Source organism: Felis catus, chromosome A2 (genome assembly GCF_018350175.1).
Source record: "Felis catus isolate Fca126 chromosome A2, F.catus_Fca126_mat1.0, whole genome shotgun sequence".
Lineage (NCBI taxonomy): Eukaryota > Metazoa > Chordata > Mammalia > Carnivora > Felidae > Felis > Felis catus.
In genome coordinates this window covers 43,364,040-43,383,929 of record NC_058369.1, presented here as the reverse complement: position 1 = coordinate 43,383,929, position 19,890 = coordinate 43,364,040, and the positions used below count along the sequence as shown (strand labels likewise).

The 19,890-nt window shown below is 34.8% G+C and overlaps 1 protein-coding gene across 1 annotated transcript in view; it reads right to left on the bottom strand.

The window, feature by feature from the left end:
• The window catches only part of CNTN6 (contactin 6), a 284,142-nt gene that overhangs the window by 75,109 nt on the left and 189,143 nt on the right, over positions 1–19,890 (bottom strand). Inside the window, 4 exon segments of the mRNA XM_023249978.2 lie at positions 56–206; positions 2,178–2,307; positions 3,792–3,928; positions 7,676–7,860. Coding sequence (XP_023105746.1) covers positions 56–206; positions 2,178–2,307; positions 3,792–3,928; positions 7,676–7,860 — 603 coding nt within the window.

Below are 19,890 nucleotides of genomic sequence, written 5' to 3'. Positions count from 1 at the left end.
GAAGACGTTATATGGCAAAATATCTCAAAATATAAAACAAAAGAGATCTATTTACCTTTTGCTCTGTCTCAGGCTCTCCATTCCTCTTTTCCAGGAGATAGCTGCCCTAGGAAAAGCAGCTGGTTTGCATTCGATAGTGATATCCCCACCAACTTGCACAACTGAAGTTTTTTTAAGAGGATTTTTAGAGAAATCAGGAGCTGAGGCTAAAAACAAAATTAAAACCAAATTGTTAAGTTAGTCACTTAATTAACACGTGGTAACCTGATGGTGTAGTATACGAGACAGGATTGAAGGTTAACATGCAGAGCTTTTTTCAAGCCATTCTGCTCAGGTTGTTCTGGGACAAGTTACCAATTTAGCATCTTGGAGTTCTATTTTCATTTGAAAAATGAAGATGACAACAGATAATTACTTCAGAAATTTACTGAGGAGATTAAATGAGATAACATCTGTAAAGAACTCTAGCATAGTGCCTGGCACAAAGTATGTGTTCAATAAATGTAATTTATTTTTGTTTTGGTTCTAGTCATTGAAATAACAAAGGGCAATCAGAGCAGGGGAAGAACCAAGAGCCACATTCTAAATCGTGTTTACAACAAAGAGGGTGAAGGTGGTCCCATAAGAGAGAGAAGAGATTTTAACCCTGATTAGGGAAATCATTAAATCTCTTCCAGTCAAGGTAATGATCCTAAATGGGAAATATAAAATATCACTGAAATAAAGCAGAAATACTCTATCACTTTGTCAGATTTATTCAGGCAAGCCTTTAACCAGCTAAATGGAAATACTCTGCCTTCGGTAGAAGCAGGCAAGCTGAGCAGATTTTTTTTTAAATGTCAGTTTCAACTTTGTCCCCACTCAATAAATGTTGAACAAATACCAATTCATGAGGGTGAGAAATTATTAGACTGCCTGGATGTATCTGAGTCTTTCCAGCTTCATGAATGTGGGAAGCCATGTGTCCAATCCTCACTCCTAGCCTGAAGTCTAAGTGGGCTGAAATTCCTTGAGATATGCTATGGTCTCTTGTTTCTGGGCATTTAAAGTATTGCTTCTCTTTACTGACTTGTGCGTGCTTTTTCTACGGATCTCAGGTTTCAAGAGAACATCCTCAATTTAGGTTATTTTCAGCTTGTCATGAAGTCTGATAACACCTTCTCAGTTATTCACTATAATAATCATATTTTAAAATTTAGCTGTGTTTCCTCAGTGAAACTATAGGTTCTATGAAAGTAAAGATCACTTAAGTATTGATAATTATATCTTTACTACTTAGTACACAATAACTTTTCAATAAATAGTAGTGATTGAAAGAATAAACAAATCAATGGCCATTGTCCATAAGCTTATGAAACCTTGTCTCTTTGCTTGATCTTTCCTCTCTCATTCATTTCTTCCTACCATTAGGAAAACTTTGTGATAAAAGAGACTGGTGGGTTATTTGTTGTAACACACACCACTGAGAATATCATTCTTGAACTGCTTCTATCCCAAATTTTCTACTACAAGGACTCATCTGCCCAGCTTTCCTTGAGGTCTGGGTGGTCTTGTGGCAGGGTTCTAGCCATTGTCATAAAATGATTTTACTGTAAGGATGCACAGAAATTTTGTATTTTCTAATGAGAGGGATAGATTTGGTCACTTTTGTCCCTTCCCTCTCCTTCTCCCTTAAGTATGGGTTTTATTCCCGTAGCTAGAGCAGTCACTCCCTCAAGGCTACAAGCATGAGGGAAAATTTAAAGGATAATATTATCAATCACGGTGCCGTGGTTCAGTTACCACTCCTGAAATTCTTGTTAAAAGATAAAATAAATACCTGCTTGAATCACTATAAATTGAGATTTTCTTTTCCTATTTTTTTGTTTGTTAGCAGTTGAAACACTCCTAAAGGATAATTTTGAGTTGTACTCAAAACATGTGCTACGATCAGCTTTGGAGGACCCTTGTTCTGGCTTGGATGTACTCAACAGCAGACTTCTCTGGAAGCACTAATGTATTGCTCAAGCAGAATAATGATTTTCACCCTGCCTTTTTTTTATAGTTAATTTAGACATTTCCCATTATTTCAAAGGAAAGCAATCTCTAATTTACAGAAAACTTGGGTTGATACTATGTATAATCATAGCTCACTAAAATGTCATTTTGAATTTTTCAGTTATAAATGAATGACTTACCTAATACTCTCAATTCTGCATTTGCATAAATTATCTGATATTTGTTTTCTGCAGCACACTGGTAGACACCAGAATCTGACACATTCAGCATAGTTATGATAAGTGTCCCGTTTTCTATTTGAATTCTTTCCTAATAAAAGAAAAGCCACAAAAAGATGTTAGTGTGTTAATGTAGGCACTCTCTTAACCAGAATACACTATTAAACATTGGTACATTTCTACAATATATGATATTTTGGTGCATGAGAACTGATGTTTATGAAGATGGAGCTTAATATACTGCAAGATTCCAAGCAGCTTTTTGAAGTTAAAAAAAGAAATATCCTTCCTATAATTTTAGTAGTTAGTATATTGTACGTTCTCTCATTTCTTTGAAAATTGGCATTGTCTGCATAGAATGTATGTTAACTCTGTTATATGGTATATAAAATAATTTGGATGATTCTAGCCTTCCAATTATTTCAGGAAATATGGCTAATAATAATGTTAGACATGAATATAATGATTAGAAATATCCTTGGCTTTCCATCATAAGGTCTCCCAAAGACCTGAAATGTGATGGCTTGGTAGTTCTAATTGGAGGAGCTGAATTCTCCTTTTCTGAAGCCTACCATAGTATGCTGAAACAGCCAAATCTGTTACAGAGTCCCATTTGGAGTAGAGAAATACAATTTTGAGTGCACATAATGAAATAGCTTAATAGAGCAAATATAATTTTAAAAAAATATTTCAGTATACCTATTACCATCCTTTAAAGATAATGAAAGTAGGCTGGAAGAAACAGAAAATGTTCTATGCAAAAAGGCATTCAGGAAGAAAATTTCACTAAAACCAAAACAAAGAAGAGCATTATTTTCATCTTCTAAACACTAGATGTTCTTTGTGGCCCAAGCTGTGCCTACAAGTGCAAAGTAAAAGGGAGAATTAACACAATTATTTGGATAATGTGATGGGGGGGGGGCAATTTTGTCTCATTTTCAGTGTACTGTACAATAAAGTATGCTCCAAATTGAAAAATGTGGATAATTGCCTCAGTTCTCCACATCCTATGGGTTTAGAGTCATTAGTTTTTGTAAAAGCCAGATAGTGGTTAATGTTTAAGAGCTTGGATTCCGTAATCAGATTATGTTTAGAACAAATTCTAATATTTACTAGCTACTGTGTGACTTTGGACAAGTGACCTAACCTGTCTGAAACCAATTTTCTTCATCTATGGAAGAAATAATACTAGCATCTCTCTCATAAAATTGTCATGAGGATACAAAAAAAACGCATGGAAAAATATTTACATAGGACCAGGCTCATACAACAGTTTGGTGGATGTTAATTAAGACGGTGATGGTGATGATGATATCTGAATATGGATCTATCACTGAGTAGTGTGTGACCTTATGCAAGTTGTCCTCTCTACCCTTAATTTTCTCATTTGAAAAATGGGGATAATATTAATAGCTACTTTGAGCTTATTTAAGTATTATATAAATTAGTGTATGTGAGGAGTATACTGCGTTTCCTAGCACCTACTAAGCATCCCATAAACATTAGCTGTTACTGATAGTAAAAAAATTTCCCTAGGAGATTAGGTGAAATTTTAATATCAACATAGTTGCTTACCTCTGGAGTGAGGCGTTCACCATTCTTTAACCAAGTGTACCAAGGATTTGGCTTTCCACTAGCTTTGCATTCCCAAAACAAACTGTCATAGATAGACAGGTAAGTATTTTGGATTTTTTGTTCCCATTCTGGTGGGGCTGTTTCAAAAACAGATAAGAACAACTACTTGGCAAGTCAATTATCCAAAACATTGCGCAACATTCCAAGGACTATAGAAAGCAGAAGGACAAAGCTAACTGGGCCCAATTGTACTGAAAACACACGATTGAGGGAAAGGAAATGTAGAAGCCTCAATGTGGAACAACAGAAATCTTGTAAATATCAGTGGTCCTTCGGCATAAGATAAATGTTTGTCATTTGTCATTGTGATGTCCCTTTATAGCAACTTGGGAGTTGTAGGAAAATGTCCAAATGCAGAACAAGGCCAGAAAATAATTTCATGGTAAATATTAGTACATAGGTCAAGTTAGAAAATGTATACTAAATCAGAACCCACTGTGAGCAAAGGCCCATGATTATATTTGGTTTGAACTAACTAAAAGGAAGTTTATCTGTATCAGACATAATTACAATTCAATAGCTTGAAGCACAATTCAAATATGAGCCTTATCACATTTTAGGAGGATTAGAGTCCAATTTTTTTTCCCCAACATAAAACTCTTGATAGGCAATGAGAACTTTCGAGTTTTATTTAAGCTCAGCACCTAAATTTAATCCTGGGCATCCATTATCCAAAACCTTATTTTGTAATATGACCAAGTTCTACATTGTACTGAGGCAAAAAAAAAAAAAAAAAAAAAAAAAAAAACCTGGTTTAATTAATGTTAAAGTGTTATTTAGGTGTCAGGTAGTATTATCCTTACTATAATTCATAGAAACAGGTGGGGTGTAAATTAAATGTTCTTTCATAAAATGACAAGAGGCTGCCTGGCTGTGTCATTTATCCCTCTTTTATTTAGGTCTGTCCTCAGATACGTAGGAGTGAATACAATTTCCTTCGGAATTGCAGGCTTTTATAAGCTAGATATGTAATTGCAGTTAATTCTCCCTCTAGTTATTTGTAGAGATGTTTGCAGACATGTGAGATAACCTGCTCGAGAAGACATAGTTAAAAACCAGAGAAGCCAAACTTTGAACCCTGAAAGCAGAGCCTAAGTTAAGGGGTAGTGTTCATTTTGCCTGTTAGGAATGCCAGCCCAAAGATAAGGCATCAGGAAGAGGAAGAGACTACAGGGAAGGAAAGAGGCAATGCAAGGGTCAGTTATTAAGTTAGCCACCAAGATGGGCCACTGTTACTTGATCCTCTGTGAACTTCTAAGGGGTCTTTATAACTGCCTACTGAGGAAAAGGAAGAGGAAGCATTTATTCATTGGCTTCTGTCCACCGTCATTCAAGGTTAGTATAGATGTTCTATATTAGCAGACCCAGGTTGTGTGTACCCAAGTGCTGAGTAGGCTCTAAGAGAACAAAGAAAACCGAAGGAGGAAACAAGACGGACTTGGTGTGGCACCTGAGACAAGACTCTATCAGGTTATACCTACAAAACCTAGAGCTGGTGACTGTAGCAGTGGATGGAGAAAGAAGTGTGACTGAGAGTCTTTGAAAGTTGTACGAGTATGTCTGACTTCCAGGGTTTTCCCATTGCAACATCTGCTTCCACTAAGATAAAAGGTCCTTTAGAGAGCTGGTCACTGAGAAGAAGGAATCATGATGTCTCAATGTAGTAGAAACTAAGCCTGGGATTACCACCTGTGGAAATTGGGACAACTTCCAGTTACAGAATATGATTATCACAGTTTTGAGGGACAACTTAAGGCAAGACTTAGATGAAGTAGATGTATGAATGAAAGTGAATCATGTTTCTGAATGTTATTAGCAAAATTTTATAATTGTGAAGATTGTTGAGAAATTTTCTTAACATATGTTTGACCTGGGAGAAGAAATAAATACATATAAAATTCACATAGGTTGTAAAAGTTTGAAATACATATGGTTTTAATGCTTAATGTGATAATTATAACTTTACAATGTATTTATTTTGTTAATACGTAAATTCTTTGCATGCTTCAGATTCTAAAGACCAAAGTTTTAAATCTTCAACAATGTAGGAAATGCATGAAACAAAGGACCTAGGATTTCAGGTCAACTATATGGGCTTGGATTTTAGATTTTCTTTCTTTCCCTACTGAGTGATTATGGAAAGTCACTTAACTTCTCTGAATAGATTTCATTTTCTATAATGATATTATTATAATGGTATCATTTTCTATAATGATGATACTTAAAGATTTCTTTTCGAGGTAATAAAGATGGAATATAGAAGAAAAGGGTTCTGAATTTAAACACCGCAATATAATAAAACCGTTTCTTTTCTTAAAATTATCAGGTATTATGCAATTCTCAGGTACTTGAGTCAATGCTCCTTTGGGAGCATGATAACAAGTAAATCAATAGGTTAATAAGAAGTATAATATTTATCTTATTGACCAATTATCTGTTATTACCCCACAAGGACCATTTGGACTCATTAAATGGCTAATGACAAATATTTCTACTTCTTACTATCATTAAGAATGACAAGAATTAATATTTGTAAAATCTTCTGTGTAAGCTAACAGTTTCTGTACAGAAAGCACTTTCTTATTGACTTCTGGTTTATAAATACCTTCATTTCTTGTTTAACCACTGGGTTATATCTTTGTCTACTTAATAGAAAAATGAAATCTCTATTAAAAACTAGCCAAAGCTTTTAATATCTTGGTGCCACCCAAAACTCCCAGTCACATCCTTACTATTTTATTTACAATGGATTCTAGATGTGAAAGAATGTTTTAAAAAATACCTGTATATATAGCTACAACTGTAGACGAATAATCAGCAGGATATCATATTCTATATATATAAAACAATACTTTTCATTCAAGGTTAAAATAGGAAATTCTAAAGGAAATGGAAAATAATATAATCAATGCACAATTTACTCTCCCCACAGGATACTCAATCGCTATTCCTATGAGGTAATTACAATACCTTAGATTTTTCCAGTTATGAAAAAAATACATATTTTCCCCAATTACTTTATCATTGTTTGTAAACATGTCACACAGAAACATGTCACACAGAAAAGTATTTTTGGTCATGTGTAAATACAGTCTTAAAAAGTTCTACAGTACTGATATATTAAATTTGGCAAAAATAAGTTAAGAATATCTTAAGGGCACCAAACATTTTGATAATTATTGGGTATATATTATGGTTTATTTTCTGTAAAAAAAAAAAAAAAAGAAGCAAACTTTATGCAACTGTATATTTTGGCCTGAATAAAAGAAGACATGAAGCCAATTTTTATATAATATTTGCTTTCGTTTGAGATTCTGGTAATTGAGACCAACATATATTTTAAGTGTAGTAATAACATTATTTTTCTACTATCTACATATGAACAGACAAAATCTGGGAAATAGAAACAAATACTGAAAACTACCATTCAGTATTATATTTCTCCTGTCAGTCTCTCCTTTTGTGAATTCTACTTAGGATTATAATTAAGACTGTCATAAGCTGTTGCTGAATGTTTTATGGGAAATATATTGAATTCTATGGTACTTTGTGTTATAAACTTTTATAGCTTTAATGTGACATTGCTGATACTTTCAAGGCAATTATAATAAATAATAGCAAGTAAAGACCATGATGGAATTAAAAGCGTATTTTAAAAATGGTCATGCCCACCTGCCCATCAGTGTATTAAGCATCCTAACCTACACATGTGTCTTCTTTATTTCTCCTATGACATTTTCCACACCATGCTAATGACCTTCACTATCTCCTATGAAGGATATTACCAAAAATTTCATATACTTTTTGAAATTCTATTAGCTTACCATAGAAAATGAGTTGACCCTTTGCAAGGTTTCTTCCTCGAAGGTTGCCTGCAATGCACTCATAGAAGCCTTCATCTTCCTGTTGAAAGTTCGGGATTTCAAGAATAGCTTGGGATTTGCTGTACTTGACTTTCCCTGGCAACGGGTTTCCATCCAACCTCCTCCAACTAATATCGGGGACTGGACTAAACAGTTATACCTCATTAGAATAGAAGATGATTTAGCCTTTACGACAGCAGGATAAATTAAGAGTGTCCTTAAGAATAACTCTCAAGGAAAATTTTCCAATCAATCTATTATGTTATGACTACTTTTCAGATCATGCAAGCATTCACCATTCACTCATCCAGCAATTTATAATACTTCTTAAGTGCCTGCTATGTGCAAATAATGGTGCTATTATCAGGAAATAAATCGATGAATAAAATAGATACATTATCTACCCTCATGTTGCTTAAAGACCAGCAGAGAAACATACAATAAATAAATAATAAAAAATAATACATTTGTAAATTGCAGTAACTGCAAAAAGGAAACAGAGTGCAGAAATAGGAACAAGATTTTATCAGTGTAAATATGGTGGTCAGGAAATTCTTTGCGAGCATGTGACATTTAAGAGTAGGCAAGCTTCTTCTATATATTATAGGTTTTAAGAGTAAAATACAGATTGCTCTATAGCTAAATTGGTACTAATACATAACTGAAGACCTCTGTGATGAATGAGCTAGATTATCAAGCAGGACCAGTACTATGTAATAGATCTATATAAATTGGGAGTATAGGTTTCATCATCCTCAAAAGAATGTACTCATTTATAACTTATCTAAAATGAAAACCAAAAATAAATAAATAAATAACGTAAAAGATAACTTTACATTGTACCATTAGAATTTGTAGAGTTCCTTTATAGATTTAGCTTAATATCTTATGTCTAATATCTTTAGTCTAATATGAATATCTTTTAAAATAGCAAAATATATTTATAATATCTGAATTGAAGAGCTAACAAAGAGTGATGAATTTAGAAATTCATGGTGAGAAAGACCTTACTTTTTACAGATATAATATAAAGAAATGCAGGCTACATGTAAAGTTATAGCAGGATTGTAAGATCAGTTCCTAATCTATTTACATTAACATCTTTCCTTTCCTACTGCCAAGTCATTCTTCTTTCCCTAATAGATTTCCAGATGATTTAAATGTTTCTATTCTAAATTTTTAAATTAACAATAATAATGAAAGTAAATCATTTTGCAAAGCCAAATTGTAAACTTTGTCAAAGATACAGGATTTCTTCAAGTTAACAAAAATAATGTGGGGAAACCACCTAATGAAATACAAAGTGGTTGACTATGAGGTGTGGGATTTGAGTAGTAAACAACTGAAGAAAATTGGTGATGGTGACTCAGTAGAGGATTCAAATAAAGCAAAATTGATCAAGTCCAAGGAATTTTTTATTGGCAAACAATGATGGCCCTTCCATTCAAATCAAAGACATAAACAACATAGAAAGCCATACATGTGCTCCTATAGATTTGCCAGAAAACATATCCCCTAGTCAGTGTGTGATTTGTCTATTCTTCTCAGAATTAGTATATAGTTAAAAACGTGATTTGAATTCTTATAAACACACAAAAAATAATTATTATGATACACTTAGTTTTTGTCTTTTTAAAAAGACTTTCTACTTACCACAAATTTAGGTTGACATTTTAGTAGAATGGCATATTCCTACCAACAATTAACCTCAGATAACTGGTTTTCTTATATATATTCATTTTATGGAATACAAAACTGCAAATAAAAATGAAATTCTAGAAGAAAAATTATTCATATAGGAAGATCTTCACCAAGTCTGGTAAATTTTGTAGTATATGCCCTATCATCTAATTTTTTTTTTAATTTTTTTTTCTTTTTTTTTCAACTTTTTTTAAATTTATTTTTGGGACAGAGAGAGACAGAGCATGAACGGGGGAGGGGCAGAGAGAGAGGGAGACACAGAATCGGAAACAGGCTCCAGGCTCTGAGCCATCAGCCCAGAGCCCGACGCAGGGCTTGAACTCACGGACCGCGAGATCGTGACCTGGCTGAAGTCGGACGCTTAACCGACTGCGCCACCCAAGCACCCCCCTATCATCTAATTTTTTAAATATATGTTGTACATATGTGAAGACAGTGAAAGTTATTATCTGTGAGTAGTAGGAATATTAATGCCTTTAATTTTCTTCTTTCTGCTTATCTCTATTTTCCATTATTTTTCTACAAAAGCATTCATTATCTATGTAATAAAAATTTCTGAGAAAATTTACTTACAAAGAGAAAAATAAATAGAGGCTCAGATACTTGTCTAAATTCATGATCCTTTCCCATTTTTTTATGACTGTGTACCTCTGAGGTTTATGACCAATACATGAAGAGTATTTAACTGAAAAAGCTTTTAACTTAAAGCATTCAGACAAAACAAAATCAGTAAAGACTGAGTATTTCCCAGTTATATAATAGTTCTTATTTTGATTATGAAAACAGAAGTTAATTTTTAACATAACTATCTAAATCTGAGTCAGTTTGGCATTTAATAAAAATAATTGTAATGATATCACAATAAATAGCTACTGCTTATTAACCACGAACTATGTGCCTGGTATTATGTATAGGTAAAACATGCAAAGATCATTTCATTTACTTTTCCTATAGTTACAGGGCATAAATAGGATTTATTTCCAAGTTTCTTTGCCCTAAAAGCTATGTACTTAATCATAAGGCAATACAGACCCTACAGCTTTTGTAGGATCACCCATGGATTTGGCATTTGTGGGTTTACAGTAGTGGCTCTCCATTTTTTTTTTAATTTTTAATGTTTATTCATTTTTTGAGAGGCAGAGAAAGAGTGTGAGTGGGGGAGAGGGAGGGAGGCAGGGAGAGAGGGAGAGGGAGAGAGAGAGAGAGAGAGAGACAGAGAGACAGAGAGACAGAGAGAGACAGAGAATCCAAAGCAGGATCCAGGCTTGGCACCAGCAGCACAGAGCTGAACACAGGGCTCGAACCCATGAGTGGTGAGATCATGACGCTTAACTGACTGAGCCACCCAGGTGCCCCGCCCCCCGCCTTAAAAAAAAAAAAAATGTTTATTCAAGTGGCTCGCCATTTTACGTGTCCAAATTAAGTTGGGGTAAAAACAACAAGTCCCATCCATCCTAACTATTCCTACTTTCCACAGAAGAACTCAGTGATAGCACCGAAGTCTCTCTCGATACGCTTTTTTCCATTAATGGATGAAACGGCATATCCGATAGAGATATACCTTTCCAATAGAAGTAATGCAGCAGACAGTGTCAGTACTCTAATTGTGTGCCTTCTGATCCCTTAGCCACCACAGATTCTGAAGTGCTATTACCCTCAACATTGAGTATCTGTACCTGTTTGTGACAACCACCCTCAAGCTTCTGTAGCTAACTTTCCCTTCAAAGAGGTGAAAGCAGCTAGGTATTTACATATCCCCAGGGACAGCTATCAATCAACAACTGACTAAACGCTGTGATGCAAATATTCTATCTTCCCTGCCCCTGCTGGTGGGCCAGCTCTCAGGTGTGAGTCTCTCCAGAGCTCCCATACAGGACTGAGGCAAATTTAACTTCCATGACATTTTGCTTGATACCATACTCTGCTTGGCTACTCTTCCTTCCCTGTCTCACTTCTTCATTCTCCCATGGGTTCTTTCTAAAAACTCTTCTAACCAACCACTTGCAAAAAATTATCCTTTCAAGGTCTGCTTCTTGGAAAACCAATTTAGTAGAATTCCCAATATGCCCTGGCCTTGTTCTACTTTAATTATAACATCGATTTTAAGGAAGCCTTAAATAATTCTCAGTATGGTATGGCTATTAGACACACATAGAAATGGTATTCTGAAGTATTAAACATCAGCGGAATACAAGACCAGAACTAAGCAGTAGAATCCTAGTGGAAAGCCTTGGCTGTGGAACATACAAGGTCTAATTTACACCAGAATAATAGCAAAAGGCAAGGGATGTAGAAATGTAGAAGAGACAGAAGGCTGAACACAGAGATAAGTCTCTCACATAAAAAAGAACATCTTTTTTTTTTTTTTTTTTTTTTACCTCATTTGGGGGTGGAGTGATAAATCTTCTCCTACAAACCATTTAATTAGGGAGATTATAATATAATCTTCTAACGTAAGATTATTCAATTTTGAAGAAGGGTATAAGAATTAGAGTCCTAAATTCTCAATCGCAGTGGATCCATATTTGGTTGGGTCATTGGTTGGTTTCTGTCTGCATTTTGATTTTCCTTTGAAGAGCCTCCTAACTTTACTTCATCTGATTTGAATTGAAAGGACTAGACCTCTGGCTTCAGGAGAGAGCACAAGATAAAGGTCTTGCCATTAGAAGCAGATGCACCATAGTATCTGGGATTGGTCAATTATGAGAACCAAGACAACCAATCAGAGAAAACAATACTCAATTCTGTGAATGGTTTTGGAAGAGCTGTTGAAAAGAGAATCTTTTTTTTCACTGTGGTTTGCTCAGACAGAATAGAAACTTGGAACTTCTAGGCAACAATTTCCTTCCCACCAAATGGAGCAAGTATCTTTGAAAGCTAAAGCTACTACAAAGGCAAGAATCTTGGGATTCTTCACATTCCTAGATCAAGTCATGCCTGATGCCCCCCCCCCAAATCCCTCTTTGAACATTTCTGTAAGTCAATACATTTCTTTTTCTTTTTTTTTGGCTTAAGCTTGTTTGAGTTGTTTTCTTGATGCTTTCAACCCTCTCCCCTCCGCCCCAACAAAAGACATGACAAATAGATTCTGATGCCTGGATTTAGATGCTGTGTGACTGAATTATACAAAATGGTGGATTGCTGGTGGATCCTGGGTGGCTCAGTTGGTTAGGTGTCTGACTCTTGATTTCAGCCTAGGTCATGATCTCATGGTCTGTGCTGACAGTGTAGAGTCTGCTTGGGATTCTCCCTCTCCCCCTCTCTCTGCCCCTCTCCTGCTCATGCATATTGTGCTCTCTCTCTCTCAAAATAAATAAACTTAAAAAAAAACTAATATGGTGGACATTACATTTTATACTCCATACATTAGAATTCTCACGGCAACTACACTATCAAAAAAATCACTCAAACATTTTAAAAGTTTTTTTTTAAAGAAGTCTTATCAACTGTATTTTGTGACTACATTTCATGTTAAAATTACTAATGGGAGAAAAATCAAACAGTTTTATAAGAATTCACAGTTACTAATTAAATGCTGAGATTTTTTTTCAGATTCGTTATGTCACTGCTAAATGTGAATGCCATGATCCTCCTGATTATCACTGGTAATGTGATATATAGAGACAGAGAGAATAAGTGCAAAACACAGATTACATAAAAATACATATGCATTTTAATCAAAAGTTCCCATTTTGTCCTGAAACTTCTTATAAAGACACTAAATGAACTGCTTTAGATTTCACACCCTCTGTCTTTTCTAAAGGCATCCCAAATGGACAGTGGGTGGGAAGAACCAGAATCTACAAAAAATGAAATTATTTTAGTAATGAGTCTAGTTTGTTAATGCAAGCTCACTTTTCTAAGACATACTGTGCTATGTAAATAATAATAATTATAATAATGAAGCTGTCATAATAGAATACTATTTATACAGTACAGAGCAGAATGCAGCTCTTATCAGCTACTTATCAGCTGTATTTTGTTCCACCTTATAAACATGAATTTTCTCATTTGTGGAATGGGGATTAATAATAGTTCATAATTCACAGGATTTTGTGAGGATTAAATGATACAATCCATGTCCCATGTTCAACATGCTGTTTAGCACACATTAAACACTACATTTGAGTGTTAATGATAAATTAAGAGAATCATTTAAAATCATTATTATGTTATTGTTATCATTTCAAAAGGAAAAATCCCAGCTGCTATTTATTTATTTTCTGTTCTCTGTTAAGGACTCCCTTCACTATGCATTCCACATAAATTGATTTATGAACCATTTGTAAATTAAAAATAGATCTCCACGCTGTCAATGAAACAGGTACACAAACATACCCATATGACTCTAGAAGTAATTTCCTGCTTCTCACTGCTTTATATATAGGCTGCTAGGATACTGTCCCGGATCATAGGGGTCATGCTTATTTCCTCACCCTGAGGGCAGAGATCTCTCAGGTGAGATACTACATGTTTTGCTGTGAACCACCTTTGTTTTCCAACATGGTTAATCATCTAAGACCATGGTGGGAGGGAGGAAAGGAATTATACAGAGTTCTCCAAAGAGAAACAAAGTCTTGTGTAAGATACCTGAGCATTTTTGTGAATATTAATACTCATTAACTGAGTGCTTACTATGTACCAGGCATTGTGACAGATGGCTTCCATTTGTCATCTAAGCTAAATACTCAGCTGGCAGCTGTTAACAATTCTAATTACCCTTTTGGAATGGAATTCACGTTGAGACAGGTAATTTCTGTTAAATTATTGCCTGCCAATTCTCCTCCACTTAGACTTCCAGTACAGGCTAATTTATTGTGATTCACCTTCCAATTCTTTGAGTTACCACCCATTCAATTATAAACACTAGGAGACTACTTCTTCTACTGTGGATTCAGCATTCTCCCTAGGATCTACCTAGTTTGTCCATGTCGGTGATGTTAGTGATGCAATATTCACTGGCAGTTCATCCTAGTTTAAAATAAGTGGTCTATTTAAAATGCATACTTTATAAATATAAATAGATGAAGAACGCCATGGAGCAAGGGGGATCTTTGAGGGGTCTTCAGAATGGAGATTATCGTTAAATCTCTTGAAACTGTGCTGTTACAGAAGGGAAGTCAAAATACATGGTGCTGTCATTATCCTAATGGCAAATATTAGCCATATCTGGCAACATTTTGCTTTTAGCTTCAATCCCTCCCTGTCTTCTTTTTTTTTTTTAAAGTCTTCCCAAATACAATGTAGAAATTTAGCTTGTATATAAAGCTTAATAAATAAAACCAATCTGAAGCAACTCTCTTATCCAAAGTTTCCTCAGACCATAGGTGATGCGCTCACGAGTCTTGTATTTCAAAAGGAGCATTGCAAAAGCCTTTTCTGATTTGGTTACTATTTGCTAAATCAAGTTTCCTGAAATTTCACAGTAATGAAATACTACCAAATAATAACAGCAAAGTTTTTTCTCTCTTTCTTTGTTCCTCTGCCCCTCTGGTTTTGTGCTTCTTAAATAACCATTGCCATAAATAAGGACTTTTACTCCATTCTCTCTCGTCATTATGCTTTTACTGAGAGAGCATCCTATTAATTTTATCTGAAGACGGAGTATACATTTGTTAACCATCTGGCCTCGTTCCAACCTCAATTGGAAGTTAAATTAAAGCTCTTCACACACTACTAGAAACTGTGCTTCAATTCTATACTATTAGCCCATAAATAGAATTTTCATTACTAGTGCTATTTGAGAAAGTTTATATTTCTCCCCTGGATTTCTTAAACCTCATTATCCACAGCTTAAATCCAGGCTATCCTAAGTTTTTAACTAGAAACTGGTACAGAGAACCAGTTTCCTAAGATGCTTATTTTTGGGATTATTCTTAACTTGAACCTCATTTCAGAAAATCCTGTCAGTGGCCATTTTTAATCGAGGACAGTGAAGCAGAATAACAAAACCAGCAAAGAGTGCCTTTGTTAAATTTTCAGACTGTTCAGCTAGCTACTTTCATTTCCCCAACTTGAAATATTCATACAAAGAGCTTGGAATGTAAGATTGTCCTATGGGGATACAATGTGGATATGTTCATGAGCTCTGTAGAAAAGCAATCTCAGTGTTACAGAAAAAGGAAAACTTTTTTTTTTTCAGTGATCTAAACGCAGTCATGATCCTGTTCTACTGGTCAGTGTCTATGCCAGGTTTCTCCGAGGGAAAAATTTTATGGTATGCGTGTATTCATCTGGTATTTCACAGTACAGTTGCTGCAGCCAACTGAAAAACTACAAACGGTTTAGTCATAATAGCAATGGTAGCAGAGTGGTACTTGCATGTAGGGTAAAAGGACACAGGCAGGTTTTATGTGACTGAATGCAAATTGCCCAATTCTCTGAGCCTCCGCTTTCTCGTATAACTAGAGATAACAATGGGTACATAAAAGGCTTCTTGAGAAGATCGAATAAGGAAATATGAGAATCCACTGTGAAATACAAAGTTTGAACCACAAACAAGGTTTACTAAATTTCCTTATCACCATGATCATCCTCACATAGGGACAAGAAGTCTCTATTATTTAAAGATTCCCTAAGAATTTTATTGCCATTTTCTATTCTTTTTAGCCAAAGTAAAATAAGTATTAATTTGCACGTGAAACATAAACTGGAGACCAGCATTCCAAGGTGAAAATGATACTGCATTTAGAAGTTAATTAATAGCTTATCCATAATGTTTTGTCAATACAAAATATTAACCCTAAATAAATACTTCTCTGATTGTGTGAACATTATGCTGCTCTAAAGTAAAGAAAATGACACTTCAGTTAAGGTATGTGAGGTTGTGGAAGCCTATGTTCCGTCAAATTTATAGGGCTTGATTTTAGCTCTGATCATAACCATATACTTTCATATAAAGACATAAAGGAAACATTACATATGGTATGCTAGTATATCATCATCCTATCATTAATATATGCAATATGTATTGAACACATATTATATGCCTGGCACTGTGTTAAGTGCCTCAGTGAAACCATTATAACCATACTGTTTGACACAGGATTACTGTTATCCACAGTACAGAAGTACACAAGGAGACTGGGGTGGAAAAAGGCTGGATAACATATCCAGTATCACACTGTAAACTTAAAATAAAAAGGTATTTGAACCAAAGTGTGTCTTTTCATAGAGACTGAGCTCTAAACCATCATGTTTTCCTTCTCCTGCATCAACTAACTAGATACAAAACAGGTTATCTTATTAGGATGTATTAGGATGTGCTTGGAAAATTTTTTTTATCTAACCAGTGGGTAGAGTTCCTTTTGTCCAAGGTTCAGAAGATGAAATGATAGAATTGTTTGTTTGTTTGTTTGTTTGTTTGTTTTAACATATTGAGATACCTCCAGATTCCAATAAAGGTTGTAGAGAATGGTTTCAAGGTCAGCTGGAAAAAAGGAAGCAAGTAACTTCTTTTCCTTCAGTTCAATACCATTGTGGATTTGACATCTCTCTCATGCAGTTGCCAACTATTTAAAAAGTAAGAAATGTAGGTCTCCTAGGACAGGTGGTGATAGACTGAGATGGGAAGATGACGAGTTGCTTCCAGAAGCACATATATTCTTCTTGGATGAGTTTTAGAGCCTTCAAATTAGTTTAATTTTAGAAACAACACTGTTAAACTCCACTTTATGGTTTTTGGGGAAAAAATGAAAGGAGTGTTTGACACTGGATTCAGAGTATGCACGTAAGATCAAAAGAGACCCAACTTGTAGGCTGGGTCCCTGGTCTGTGAAAATGGCCCCTTTACAAGTACTCTTCAGGAAAACAGGGCAACACATTTCAGAATACTTAGCTTTTTAGGTTCCTTTTATCCAATAATTCTAATTTTCTGAAAATATACTGAGGAAGTTCTCATGGGCATGGGTAAAATACAGCCACAAGAGTATTCCTTACATCATTATTTGTGGCAACAAAAAGTGGTAACAAAACAAAAAGAAATATAGTGCCTACCAGGAGGAGGCTGGATGAAAATACACATTCAAATGTCCTCCTGTCATCACAAATGAGGGTAAAGAAGGCGTTTAAGGACCTGCAGATACATTCATACTTTATGGTTTTAAGATTTTTAGAAAATATTTTACAAAATAATGTACGTACACATGAACAACGTAGTATGTAAAAGTAGTATAGGGTTATAACCCGAAGTATAAAATAAATATTCACTGATCAATACTGATAGAAATAAACGAATAAATGGGCAGGGAAATATGACAAATCTCCCATGCAGAGGAATGCCAAATAAAGTATAAGGATTCAGTACCTTAAAGGAGGTGAATCACAACTACCTATTCATTAAAATATGGATGGTGTATACTGACCTCCTTCCAAACAGTCAATACGGAAAGAGAGAAAAATCAGTACATTTACAGTGGAGAATCTTAACAAAAACTCCATCAGCCAAGTGAAGGCCAACATCAGCAGTTATAAGTCATTGTGATGGAATAGTAACAGTGATACGATGTGGTGAAATGGCACTTTGACTTGGTGTTCTTCCCCCAAACCCATAACCTCAGTCTAAATATGAGGAAAATATTAGACAAATTCCAACAGAGGGTAATCCTACAATGACAATGACTGTTGCTCCTCAGAACTGTCAAGGTCATCAAAAACAAGGCAAGTCTGAGACACTGTTACAGCAAAGAAGAATAGGGAGACCAAAAAATCTCAATGTAAAATGGTACTCTGTATGGGATCTTGGAATTAAGAAAAAAAGACATTAGACAAAAACCAAGCAAATTTGAAGTATGGACTCCAGTGAATAAAAGTCTTGGTTCATTAATTGAAACAGATATGCCATATTAATGCACAATGTTAGTAATAGGGGAAATGGGTGGGGCTATATGGGATTTCACTGTTCTATCTGCTCAGTTTTTCTGTTCTAAAACTGTTATCCAAAAGTCTATTAATCAAAGGAAATATTGGTGAAAGAAGAAAAAAAGAAGAACCTCCTATTTTCCAGAGATACAAAGAACCCCTTAAACAACAGCCTAAAATTAGCTCTACCAAAGGAATTGAGAGTGACCCACTCTAATCTCAATTGAACAAAGGGCAGCCTGAGGAAAAGATAATCAGTGAGACTCCCAGAGTGAGTATCCTTGACTCTTTCTTCACCAAAAATTTGTAAGGAAAGAGCAGATCCCAAGAAAAATGTGTCATCATGTGTTGTTACACCCATTCTGTTTTCAGCAGCCCGCAAACTCCACAGGGCTTTCATGTAATTTTCTTTATTTCCCCGGAGCCTAGCCTGGTGTCTGTGGCTTGTAGAATTCCTTCTGACTGGCTGACTAAATAAATGAAGGAATAAAGGAATTAATGATTGAATGTGGCATTCAAAGCATATTTGCTGAGTTAACAAATACTTGTGTTCAATTTGCCAAATGAGTGAAGGAATGACAATAACCCTTATACATGTTATTGAACACAGAACTTTGAAATGGTAAAGGTATTATTCTGAGCAAGTCCTTGAGGATTATATTAGCACAAAAATATAATGCATGGGGTGCCTGGGTGGCTCAGTTGGTAGAGTATGCAATTCTTAATCTTCAGGTCATGAGTTCAAGCCCCACAGTGGTTGTAGAGGTTACTTAATTAAAACAAAACAAAACAAAACAAAACTAACAAAAATGTGTTTATGCATATGTAATGTGAATATATAATGTTATGTGTATGTGTATATATAATGTAAATGCATATATGTGTATATATAATGTATGTGTATGTATACACATACATAAATATTTACATATATGTGTGTGTATATATACACATGTATATACATGTATATTTACAGATATATATACACATGTATACACACACACACACACACACATATAAAATGCAGAGATCCTTTCTGTCCTGTGTGTTCCTTTTTACCTCTTCAGTTAAAGCAGCACTGACAATTACCATAATTAATAAAATTGTTAGTATTTATTGATTACCTCTTATGGGCCAGAAACTTTGGTATATAAGTAGGTAAGTTTAATAGTATTTCCAGTCCTTACAATAATTCTACTCTATCACTCATCTATCTATCTATCTATCTATCTATCTATCTATCTATCATCTATCATCTATCTATCTTCTACCTAATTTTACCTTTGTTTTACAGATAAGTAAACTCATCAGAGTAGTCCAGCTATTCACAGGGGAATTTAGAACTTAAACACTGATCTTTTTTTATTTCAAAGTCTACACTTTTTCCAGAAAGCAATGTTGTCTTGAAATGTTAGTGAATCCACTAATAAGTCATTCAGTCCTAGGGTGAGTGCATGTATATGTGTGCTTGCTGAGGATTAATGTCCTTCAATTTTTGAAAGATTGGCTTGAATATTTGTCAGTTCTCAGATGTGCATGCACAGCAAAGTGGGGGGGGGGTAGTTTATGAAGTTTACCATAGAATTTACCAGAATTTTCAATTTACCTCAAACAAC